Source organism: Solanum stenotomum, chromosome 7 (assembly GCF_019186545.1).
Source record: "Solanum stenotomum isolate F172 chromosome 7, ASM1918654v1, whole genome shotgun sequence".
NCBI classification, from domain to species: Eukaryota; Viridiplantae; Streptophyta; class Magnoliopsida; order Solanales; family Solanaceae; genus Solanum; species Solanum stenotomum.
This window is the reverse complement of record NC_064288.1, coordinates 8,860,634-8,873,135: the sequence shown is the minus strand read 5'-3', so window position 1 is coordinate 8,873,135 and position 12,502 is coordinate 8,860,634. Positions and strand designations below refer to the sequence as shown.

The window sequence follows — 12,502 nt, the reverse complement described above, 5'->3', positions numbered from 1 at the left end:
TGAATCCTCTAATCCTATCTCTTTACACCAAAAATATAGAGATACAATGCTATTCCATTTAACCTTGTGAATGGAATTGGATATATCTTCAAAATTCCTACTATTCCTCTCCTTCCACACTGTCCACCAAATGCAATGTGGAATCAAATTCCACCAGGTCTTCTGTCTCTTGCTACCTCCTCTCCTGATCCAACAACTAAGTAAATCAGCTGTATGTTCGGGCATAGTCCATTTCACTTCTAAATAGTTGAGAAACATGGACCATATTTCTGTTGTGAAAGTACAATGTAAGAATAGGTGACTGTTAGTTTCCCCCGTCTTTCCACATAAAGAGCACCACGGAAGTATGATCTTTCTTTTCTTCCTCAAGACTTCATGAGTCAAGCATGCCTTTCTAATGACCAGCCAAGTAAAGCATTTAACTTTTGTTGGTGCTGCAGTCCTCCAGATATTTTTCCATGAACTCTGGTATCTGCTACTTTGCGAGTTGCACTCCTTTTTATATGCCCTGCCAACTGTGAAGATCCCATCCTTACTGTGTGACTATCTAACAACATCATTGTCAGTATTGGTGCCTGCAAAATCCCCCACTTCGTCCAACAATTTGGCTACTCTCTTTATTTCCCAATCATTTAGAAGTCTTCTGAAATAGAGATTCCAACCTTGTACAGTCCAGCAATCACTGATCATTGCCTCAGAATTGGTGCACAAAATAAATAGATCAGGAAACAGATCTTTTAGGGGGGTTTGTTTGATCCATACATCCCACCAGAATCTAGTTCTCCTTCCATCCCCTACCTTGATATGTAAATTTGCTTCTAACTTGGGCCATAAGTTTCTAATAGGTCTCCAAACCCCCGCTCCATAAGCATCCGTGCTTATCTTACTACACCAGAATCCATCCTCCCCATATTTACATTTAATCAAATCTTTCCACAAAGCTTGCCTCTCCTCAGTGTATCTCCACAACCATTTCATCAAAAGACTGTTGTTATGCTTCCTCAAATCTCTGATGCCCAAGCCACCTTTATCTTTTCTATGCAAAACTGTCGCCCACTTGACCAAATTGTATCCTTTGTTCTCTTTGCAACCATGCCAAAGGAAATCTCTCCTGAGTTTGTCCAATTTCTTAACCACTTTTGCCGGTATAGTAAAAAGAGACATAACATATGTTGGGAGAGAGTCTAGAACAGAGTTGATAAGAATGTGTCTGCCACCAAAAGAAATGTATTGAGCCTTCCATCTAGCTAGTCTCTTTTCAGTCTTCTCGACTATGTTGTCCCATATCTTCAAGTCTTTGTGTGTATTACCTAAAGGCATACCCAAATAGGTTGTGGGCAATTTCCCCACTCTGCAGCCCAAAATGTCAGCTAGACTTTGGAAGTTTGTCACATCCTTAATAGGATATAAACTGCTCTTTCCCCAATTAACTTTCAGACCTGTACAAGCTTCAAAAAACAACAAAATTAGTTTGATGAATCTAAACTGCTCCTCCCGTGGCTCACAGAAAATCACGGTGTCATCTGCATAAAGTAGATGGCAAATCTCTTTAATATCACCATTGTTTCCACTAATCTGGAAACCTCTGATCCACCTGTTTTGAGTAGCAATCCTTATCAAGCTATCAAATCCCTCCATTACCAGGATAAATAAAAAGGGTGAAAGAGGATCACCTTGTCTGATTCCCCTTCCTGACGAGAAAAAACCCACCGGTTCTCCATTTACAAGAATGGAGAATCTCACAGTGCTTATGCAAAATTTTATCCATGCCACCCATCTTTCTCCAAAACCCATTTGTCTCAAGGTGTTTAGTAGGAAACCCCAATTTACATGATCGTATGCTTTTTCAATGTCCAACTTGCACATTACCCCTGGAGTGTTTCCTTTCAATCTGGAGTCCACACACTCACTTGCAATGAGAGTTGCATCCATTTGAACTGGGAGTTTCTAATCAATATCCTAAGGCAGATGGGGTTTGGGTGGAGATGGTTAAGCTGGATAAATTTCTGCATTAAAACCACTCGGTTCTTCATACTTGTAAATGGAGAACCAATTGGTTTTTTTCCAGCAGAAAGAGGCCTGAGACAAGGGGAACCACTATCCCCTTTTCTATTTATCTTAGCCATGGAAGGTTTGGACAGATTGATGAGAGTTGCTTCTCAGAATAACTGGATAAGGGGCTTTTCCATAAAGAGCAGGGTAAATGATACAATTTAACCAACACATCTTTTGTATGCAGATGACACATTGGTATTCTGTGAAGCTGAGCAGGAACAAATTTGCTACTTAAGAGTGATCCTGGTGGTCTTTGAGGCTTGCTCAGGATTGAAAGTAAACTGGAGAAAGAGTAGCATTTTTCCAATTAAGGAAGTGCAACAGATTGAGGATCTTGCAAGCATTTTGAAGTGCAAGATAGAGAAGCTCCCAACAGTTTACCTTGGTATGCCTTTGGGCTCCGAGCACAAAGCAAAAAAAATTTGGGATGGCATTATTGAGAAAACAGAAAAGAAATTGGCTATATGGAAATCTCAATACCTATCTCTAGGAGGTAAGAGTTACACTAATTAACTCAGTTCTGGATTCTTCACCCACTTATGTGATGTCCCTCTTTCCTATTCCTAGTAGGATAGTGAAGGTTTTAGATGCACTCAGAAGGAACTTCTTATGGCAAGGGAACAAGATAGAAAAGGGATTCAACATGGTGAAATGGTCTGTAGTACAATAAAGCAAGAAAAATGGGGGGCTGGGAGTGAGAAATTTAAAAGTTCATAACATGAGCCTCCTCTCAAAATGGTTGTGGAGATATAATCAGGAGGAGCAGGCTCTATGGAAAGAGATAATAAACCACAAATATGGGCAAGAGGATTTCTGGTGCACTAGTGAAGTTAATGAAACTTATGGGGTTGGGGTGTGGAGGACCATCAGAAACCTTTGGGAGAGTCTAAAGAACAACTCAAAAATTGTGGTGGGCAGAGGAGACAAAACAAAGTTCTGGCTAGATGATTGGTGTGGAAATGGGATTTTAAGGGACTTGTTCCCTATTCTTTTCTCAATATGCACAAATAACAACAGCAAGATAGAGGAGATGTGGTCACCACAAGGTTGGAATATAATATTTAGAAGACTGCTAAATGACTGGAAGATTGATGGAATGGTGGAGTGTTTGGGCTTGATTGGTGGATTCCCAGGTACTACTCTAGAGCCAGACAGATTAGCATGGGGACATCACAAAGATGGGGTATTTTCAGTGAATAGATTATACAACTGGGACTTAAAAGATGTGCAGGAAAATCCATTGGACCTTGGAACACAATATGGAAAAGTGTGGCTCCTGCCAAGGTGAAGTGCTTCACTTGGTTGGTTACTAGGAAAAAATGTTTGACTCATGAGGCAATGCAGAAGAGGCGCATCAACATAGTATCTAGATGTCTCCTTTGTAAAGAAGCTCTGGAGACTAACAAACACTTATTCATGCACTGTTAGGTAACTGCTCAGGTGTGGGCTCTGTTTACAAGCATAGCCAATGAATATTGGACTATGCATGAACACACCTCTGGCCTTCTTAGTTGCTGGATCAAAAGGGGAGGCAGCAAAAGTCAGAAAAGATGGTGGAAAACAATTCCAGCATGTATCTGGTGGATTATATGAAAAGAAAGGAATCAGAGAATTTTTGAAGGAAAGGAGTGTACAATACAGAAGATCAAATGGAAAGTAATTACTACTTTAGGTTTTTGGTGTAAAGAACAGGATATAGAAGAGGAGTTCCAATTAGTGGACTTCATAGGTTCTCTGTAAGTATTTCTTTTTAGTCTTTTCCCTTTGTTGTAACAGTTTTTTGGAGGTGGCCAGCATAGCCCTTAATGCTGAGGAATACAAAAAGTTACCAGTTTCAAAAAAAAAAAAAAAACTTGGGTCCCATTACTATATCTCAATAATTTTGCTTGATTTCTGCAGGATTAATTACTGTTGACAAGCAACAAATGGCATTGGGTTGCAAGTGCGTGTACATTTCCTCCTCTTCTAAGGCAATTCTCTCCAACTCCATTACATTGGCTCATTGTAGGATGGTTTGGATGAGTTGTTGTCAGTTTAAGCTTCCTCTTTTGTTCTCCTTTCTTTATGACTATAGTTCTTATGTGCTTCTATTTTTGGGGTGAATGTTGGTTTTCTTATTTTTTTTTGAACAATTTCTTTTGTGATATTAAACTTAAAGGAAAATACAAAAATTTGATCGATCTCCAATGTTTCAGATGTACCAGATACGTTGTTGATCGATAAATAAAAATAGTAATCATTTCAAGAGTTGGTTGTATTCTCTGTACATACTTTCAAATGCAATAAGTTTTTACTAACTTCGGTGATCGTTATCTTTTCTAAGATGGTCACTATTTGCACTTAAATTTAGGAGCTCTTAGCCGTAGATTTTATCTTTGAGTTTAAAATTTGTTTCTCATATTTTGTCATAGCAAAATAAAGAGGCTAGCTAGATATGACTACTGAGACATCAACAGATATTCTAAAATTCTCAAAGATTATTCTACTAAATTTGTGTTTAAAGGTGAAATGGACAGGATATATATTAGCAATGGAGGTTTGATCCTGTTTTGCTTATGCCTTTCTCTTTCCTTCATCAGTAAGTTTATCGGCTAACTTGATTGTTTCCCTTTACAATGAACTTCTTCATTGAATTTGTAGTGTTCTTGTGCAAGCAGAGATTTATCTTTTTCTTTTTACATCTGTTTTGTTGTCTATTGAGAAAGATATTATGTCTCCATCATCATTAACAACAACAACATACCCAGTGAAATCCCACTAAGTGGGGTCTGGGGAGGGTAGAGTGTACGCAAACCTTACCACTACCTCATGGAGGTAGAGAGGCTGTTTCCGGAGGACCCTCAGCTCAAGTACGACAACCCAAGTAAAAGAAGAGGAAACATTATATAGGACATAGTATCCAATAGGAGAAAAGTGCATAATCAACAAAGGAGACAATAACATCAAGAAAATACTGTGAGAGGTGAAACGCAGTAAACGACAAATGGCTATAGGATCACAGACAAGAACTACAAGAGCAACGCTAGGACTACTGCAAACGCTACCCACCGAAACCCTCGCACGGGAAGACAACACGCTACCCCTACTAACCTTCAACCTTAATACACGACCTCCAATCCTTCCTATCTAGAGTCATGTCCTCGGTAATGCGATGCTGAGCCAAGTCCTGTCTAATCAAGGCCGGTCTAACTACCACTCTGTAGAACTTACCTTTAAGTTTCGGTGGAACTTTCTTATCACACAAGACTCCAAAGGCAAGCTTCCATTTCATCCAAGCCGCCCCAATGCGTGACATCACCGTCTATGTTACCACATCCTTGGATTACAGCCCCAAGATACTTAAAACTTTCTTTCTTGGGAATAATCTGTGTGTCAAGTCTCACTTCCCCATCTGCCTCATCCACCGCATCACTGAATTTGCATCCCAAATATTCAGTTTTGGTCCTACTCAACCTGAACCCTTTGGACTCCAGCGTTTGTCTCCACACCTCCAGCCTCGCATTAACTCTGTCCCGCGTCTCATCAATCAATACTATGTCATCCGCAAATAACATACACCATGGTACCTTCTCCTGAATAGACCGCGTCAACTCATCCATCACCACAACAAATAGAAAAGGGCTAAGGACTGATCCCTGATGCAGCCCCATCTCAACTGGGAAATGTTCCGAGTCTCCTCCAACCGTCCTAACCCAAGTCTTGGCTCCACCGTACATGTCCTTTATCGCCCTAATATAAATCATCGAGACACCTTTAGCCTCCAAGCACCTCCAGAGGACATTCCTCGGTACTTTGTCATAGGCCTTTTCAAGGTCAATGAATACCATATGTAGGTCTCTCTTCCTTTCTCTATATTTTTCTACCAGTCTTCGCATAAGATGAATGGCTTCGGTAGTCGATCGTCCCGGCATGAATCCAAACTGATTCTCAGAGATGGACACCCCTCTTCTCATTCTCATCTCCACCACTCTTTCCCAAATCTTCATAGTATGGCTTAGCAGTTTGATACCCCTGTAGTTGTTACAGTTTTGGATATCACCCTTGTTTTTATACAACGAACCATTGTACTCCACCTCCATTCATCAGGCATCTTTGCAGTCTTAAAAATAACATTAAACAGCCCAGTTAACCACTCTATACCTGCCTTGTCCGTGCTCTTCCAAAATTCCACCGGAATCTCATCGGGTCCGGTCGCTCTTCCCCTGCTCATCCTACTAATAGCATTTATAACCTCCTCGATCCTGAAACACCTACAGTACCCAAAGTTCCGAAGTCTTTCAGAGTGCGCCAACTCACCCAACACAATGTCTCCGTCCCCTTCTTCATTTAAAAGTTTGTGAAAGTATCTTTGCCATCTTTGCTTGATGGAAGTCTCTTCCACCAATACTTTGCCTTCCTCATCCTTGATACACTTCACTTGGTCCAAGTCACGAGCCTTCCTCTCTCTTGCTTTTGCAAGCCTATACAATTTCTTATCCCCACCTTTGTCCCCCAGCTCGACATACAAGCATTCGAAAGCTGCCGTCTTAGCCTTCGTAACTGCTAACTTAGCTTCTGTCTTTGTCGTCTTATAAACCTTCTTAAGCGTCCGCTTCTCTTCCTCGTCTTCGCACTCCACCAACTTTGTGTAAGCCACCTTCTTTGCTTCCACTTTGCCTTGGACTTCCCCATTCCACCACCAATCTCCTTTATGGCCTCCAAAATTACCCCTTGAAACCCCCAACACCTTAGAAGCAACTTCCCTAATGCAACTAGCTGCTTTATTCCACATGGTGTCCGCATCCTCACTACCACTCCAAGCCCCCACCCCAGTCAACTTCTCGCCCATCTCCCGAGAAAGGGCAGGGGTCAAGTCACCCCATTTAATCCTCGGTCGATCGAAAACCCTCTTCTTCCTCCTATCCCTCTTAATTTCCAGGTCCATCACCAAAAGCTTGTGTTGGGTAGTAAGATTTTCACTTGGGATACCCTTGCAATCCTTACAGCGACCTCTATCACCCTTCCTAAGGAGTAAGTAATCTATCTGAGTCTTAGCTATCGAGCTACGAAAGGTAACCAAGTGGTTCTCCTTTTTCGGGAAGCATGAGTTAGCAATCACCAACTCAAAGGCTTTAGCGAAATCCAGAAGCGAAGTTCCACCTCCATTTCTCTCCCCAAAACCAAAGCCTCCATGAACATCATCAAAGCCACTAGAAGTTGCCCCGACATGGCCATTAAAATCTCCACCAATGACAATTCTCTCATTGTTTGGTATACCTCTAACTACCTCATCCAAATCCTCATAAAAGAGCTTTTTGGCCTCCTCGTCCAAGCCCACTTGAGGTGCATAAGCACTAATAACACTCAAAGTACATCCTCCAATGACTAGCTTAATCATCATCAACCTATCATTGATCCTCCTAACCTCCACCACTTGCTCCCTCAAATCCCCGTCTACTAAAATACCCACTCCATTTCTATCCCTTGAGCCTCCTGAGTACAACAACTTAAACCCGTCGACAACCCGAGCCTTGGAACCTACCCATCTAGTCTCTTGGACACAATCTATATTTATCTTTCTCTTCTTGAGAATTTTCACTAGCTCTATGGACTTCCCCGTCAACGAACCTATGTTCCATGATCCTACCCTCAAATTATGGGAACCCGTAACCCTATTACCACTATTTTCCCTCGTCCTCGGCGTCAACCGAAGACATGACTCACTACCACCATCAGATACCAAATCCACTAGAAAGAAACTGAAACTAATGTAAAATCTACACAGGAATATACTTAATAATACTGCAACAAGTGTATAATCTAAATGACAACATAGCAACAACTAGACTAACGGTAGAAGCACTGATCCAGACTATAATAGAAAACAAGGAAGCACTGATCCAAAATATAGAAGATGGGGCCCTAATCTGAACTACAAAGCCAATCAGAAATAAAATCAGATTATCAGAAGGTTTCAAAACAGAAGACAGTACACAAAATCTGCAAGAGAGGGCTCAGAAAATAGGTTCAGATCAAGAAAGAAAGAGAGACAGGATAGATAGAACCTGGTCGGTGAATTTTTCGGCCAGATCTGGTTGGTCTCCGGCGACAAACAGTAGCACTGCTGGTGCAATGTTGTTTGGCCGATAGCTCACCGGAGTCAGATCTGGCTCTCGCTGGTTGCTGTCGACCGGATCTGTTGCTGTCGTGGGTTGTCGCCGGCTGCTGCTGCTGTCCGGTGATTGCTGGTGGTCCTCGTCGGCTGCTGGAGACGGAGAAGAAGAACGAAAAAGAGGGAAAGAGAAAGAGGGGAGCGGAGCAATCCCGTCGGAGCTACCGCCTGGTCGGAGCAGCGCTGGTGTCTGTCAGTTTCGCCGGCGTCGCCGGAGAGAAAGCCGTTGGGGTATGGAGAGAAAGCCGTTGGAGAGAGAGAGTCAGTGTCTCCATCATCATTGATAATAGAATTTATAAACTCAAGTGTTTGAGAGTAAAAGAACTTGTTTATTTAACATGCTGAAGCATGTACCGTTGAGAAGTAAAATCTTTGATTTATTTACTTCTTTTCCGATTTATTACTTTGGTTCAACAATTCTTCTATTAAATGCCTATAACTTTGTATGGAGGAAATATGAAAAGTCCTGAACACTAATGCCCTTTCAGAAATATCTTTGTGTTTGTAACTATGAAGACACGTGTAGTGTAATTTACTCATGTCGAACCAAATTTCTCCTCTCTCTCATTGAACCTTCGCAGCTAAATCCCTTGATCTTCTTCTCTTTTTCTATTCCTCCCTCTCTCCCATGTATATTTAGGGACTTTGTTGGTCATCATCAACCTTCCTTTTACAAAGAAAGCTATGGTATGGGGTTTGTGAATCTATTATCAACTTCTTCATTGGAATGGCATGACAAGACTTTCTTAGTCATGTAAAACGCAGGTCTTTTGACATGTCACGTCAAGTTTTCTGAAAATTATGTTCCTTTTATGTTGGGTCCGTGCACAGCACGGGCGTGCATATATATATATATATATATATATATTCCATTGTGCCCTATCTTTAGCTAAGTCTATATTTATACCATGTCTTTTGGGTTTGCTTTCTTCTATGATTTTAGGTCTGCCCGGTTGGTCCCCTTTTAACATCTTCACTTACCATAGTTTCACACCTATGGACCAGCACATCTATAAGTATGAATACTATGTCTAAACCATCTCAATCAACTTCTCGCATTTTTATCCTCAATGTGCCTTCTGGCGAATATATTCATTTCTAATTTTATCTAATCTGATGTGACCACACATCATCTTAGCTTCCTCAATGTGTGCTACTTACACATTCTGGCAAATGTATTCATTTCTAATTTTATCTAACCTGATATGACCACACATCTTAGCATCCGCACAACACTCATAGCAGCCCAACATTCACTGCCACGCGATAGAACATCTCCATTCAAACCATCCAGTTTTAATCCTACGAGTAATATTTTCATCTATCGCACCAAAATTCAATTGATAAAAAATCAATTACATACCTATAACCCTAGAATAAAAAAGAGGCGCAACTATTAAATAAACCCTAATTTCATCGTTTTCAGAGAATCAATGCACGAAAAATATGAACCAGAAAAATTAAAAATAAAACCCAAAAACATGAAATAATTACCTGAAGCAAAGTAATCCAGAAGAGAAATGGATGTTTATCAGAAAAAGAATTGGCGAAACATTGAAGAAGAAGAACAGCGCCAGAGAGAGAGAGAGAATGAGCTTCTGAAATCTTTCTTTTTGTATTTTGACTCAAAACTTTGCCCCTGTATTTTTTAAACAAAACAATAATATCACTTATTTTTATTTTAAAACCAAACAATTTATAAAAAAAAAAAACAGATATCTATTTTTGGTATATATTGCAAATTTGCAATATATCTTAAATTGAAATGAGCACAAGTTGTTTGATAAGAGATGTACTTAATTTTTCATTAAATAATTTTCTTACATTTTAAATATGTTGGTTAAATGTTTTTTCTAATAAAAGTAAGAATAGCATCATTATACATTTATCAAGATTTTCCTGGAATATATGACACAGCTATTGATTAAAATATCTGTAAAAATATCGAATACGAATCATAAAAGTAATCAAACTATTTCAATATATATATCTATATCTATGTTACCTTAAAAACATGAACTCCTAACTTGAATGTTAAATTATTATAATATTCCTAACTTAGGTTGTGATTTTTCGAATAAGTTGTGACTTTTTCAAAGGGCTGTGATTTTTTTATGAGTTGTGATTTTTCCAAAGAGTTGAGGCTTTTTTAATAAGTTGTGACTTTTTCAAAGGATTGTGACGAGGAAAGGTCATGACTTTTCAGATAAGACACAAAAAAAACTTGCTCATATTATCCTTTGTTGACTATAAATAGAGGAGTTCCCTCTAATTTTTCAACGTCAATTTTTTTTAATCTTTTACTCTTCTTCTTCTTCTTCATCTTCTTCTTGCATTTTAAAAAATTTCGTGTGATTTATTGTCGTTGAGTGAGTTTGAATTTTAGCGGAATATATTGTACCACTATTCTGATGAAGTAAATTATTCTATCATAAGAGGGTATATTCTTTAACGTCGACTACTTGAGGAAAATTTTGATGATAATTTTTTTTTCTTAGTATATACAGTAGTATGTAATGTTCCAATATATGAAGTTAAATGATGTAGTCTAAAATCATTTGTTTTTGTTAACAATTTCTCTTGTGATGTAGATATATGCTTCTGAATATCTTTTCTAAAAATGATTAAACTTCTTAAAAGTTGGAGAATTGTCAAGCTTTGTTTTTTGATGCTCAAGACAAAAAAAATGAATTTATTTATCAATCCTACTAATGTGAATTAGATTGTCAGATTGTTTGCTTCGAAATAATTATTATTATATACACATTGCCCTTTTATTTTATTGATTTACTATTTCTTAATATGTAAGTATTTTCGACGAAAAAAAAGTTTATATGACTTGTAATAACGCCAGTTGAAGTTTGTATTACTTTAATTTTTATTGTAGTCTTAATTCATTTGCTTTTGTTAACAATTTCTCTTGTAATGTAGATATATGCTTCTGAATATCTTTTTCCCAAATTATTCAACTTCTCAAGAGTTAGAGAATTGTCACGATTTTTTTTTGTTGCCCAAGACAAGAGAAAGATTCTATTTATCAATGCTACTTATGTGATTTAGATTGTCGTGAACTTTGTTTTAAAATAGTTATTACTATATAAACATTGCTCTTTTCTTTTACTGATTTACTATTTCTTAATATTTCAATATTTTCAACGAATTAAAGTTCATATAACTTATAATAAGGTCTGTTGAAATTTTTATTAGTTCAATTTTTATCGTAGTATAAATTCATATATCCCGAACTTAGGTTGTGACTTTTTTTATGAGTTGTGACTTTTTTGATAAGTTGTGACTTTTTTCAAAGGGTTGTGATTTTTCGATGAGTTGTGACTTTTCCAAAGAGTTGTGACTTTTCCAAATAGTTGTAACTATTTTAATGAGTTCTGACTTTTCCAAAGGATTTTGACTTCTTGGAAAGGTCATGACTTTTCACATAAGACAGAAAAAACACTTTCTCATACTACCCTTTGTTGACTATAAATAGAGGGGTTCCTCTCTTTTTTCAACCACAATTTTTAAAAATCTTCTACTCTTCTTCTTTTTGCATTTTAGAAAATTTGGTGTCATTTACTGTCGTAGAGTGAGTTCGAAGTTTAACAGAATATAAGGTATCAGTATTCTAATGAAGTAAATTGTTCTATCATAAGAGGGTATATTCCTTAACCTTGAGTTCTTGAGGAAAATAATTCTAATGATATAATAATTATTTTTTTGCTTAGTATACACAGTAGTATGTAATATTCCAATATATGAATTTCACAGGATGTAGTCTAAATTCAATTGTTTTTGTTAACAATTTCTCTTATAATGTAGATATATGCTTTTGAATATCTTTTTAAAAATTATTAAACTTCTCAAGAGTTAGAGAATTGTCACGGTATGTTTTTTGATGCTCAAGACAAAAGAATGACTTTATTTATCAATGCTACTTATGTGATTTAGATTGTCAGGTTGTTTGCTTCAAAATAATTATTACTATATAAACATTGCCCTTTTGTTTTATTGATTTACTAATTCTTAAATTTTAAGTATTTTGGACGAAGAAAAGTTTATATGACTTGTAATAACATCAGTTGAAATTTGCATTAGTAAACTTTTTATTGTAGTCTAAATTCATTTGCTTTTGTTAATAATTTCTCTTGTGATGTAGATATATGCTTCTGAATATCTTTTCCAAAATTATTTAACTTCTCAAGATTTAGAGAATGGTCATGATTTGTTTTATAACTTATAAAATAAAAATTAATATACAAAAATAATTCTAAAAAATAAAATGTAGTTGTTCTCCACATT

At 37.6% G+C, this 12,502-nt stretch overlaps 1 protein-coding gene across 3 annotated transcripts in view; it reads right to left on the bottom strand.

The window, feature by feature from the left end:
• The window catches only part of LOC125870160 (uncharacterized), a 49,278-nt gene that overhangs the window by 19,590 nt on the left and 17,186 nt on the right, over window positions 1–12,502 (bottom strand). Inside the window, exons 1-2 of one of the 3 annotated variants that reach the window (XM_049550505.1) lie at window positions 9,701–9,715; window positions 9,407–9,527 (exon numbers count right to left, since the gene is read on the bottom strand). The exons of 1 other annotated variant lie outside the window; for it this stretch is intronic. In XM_049550505.1, the coding sequence (XP_049406462.1) occupies window positions 9,407–9,527 (121 nt within the window). In that variant the 5' untranslated portion in view covers window positions 9,701–9,715. Of the gene's footprint in view, window positions 1–9,406; window positions 9,528–9,700; window positions 9,780–12,502 lie in introns of those variants that run through there. One more of the 3 variants, XM_049550506.1, reaches the window with a different exon arrangement.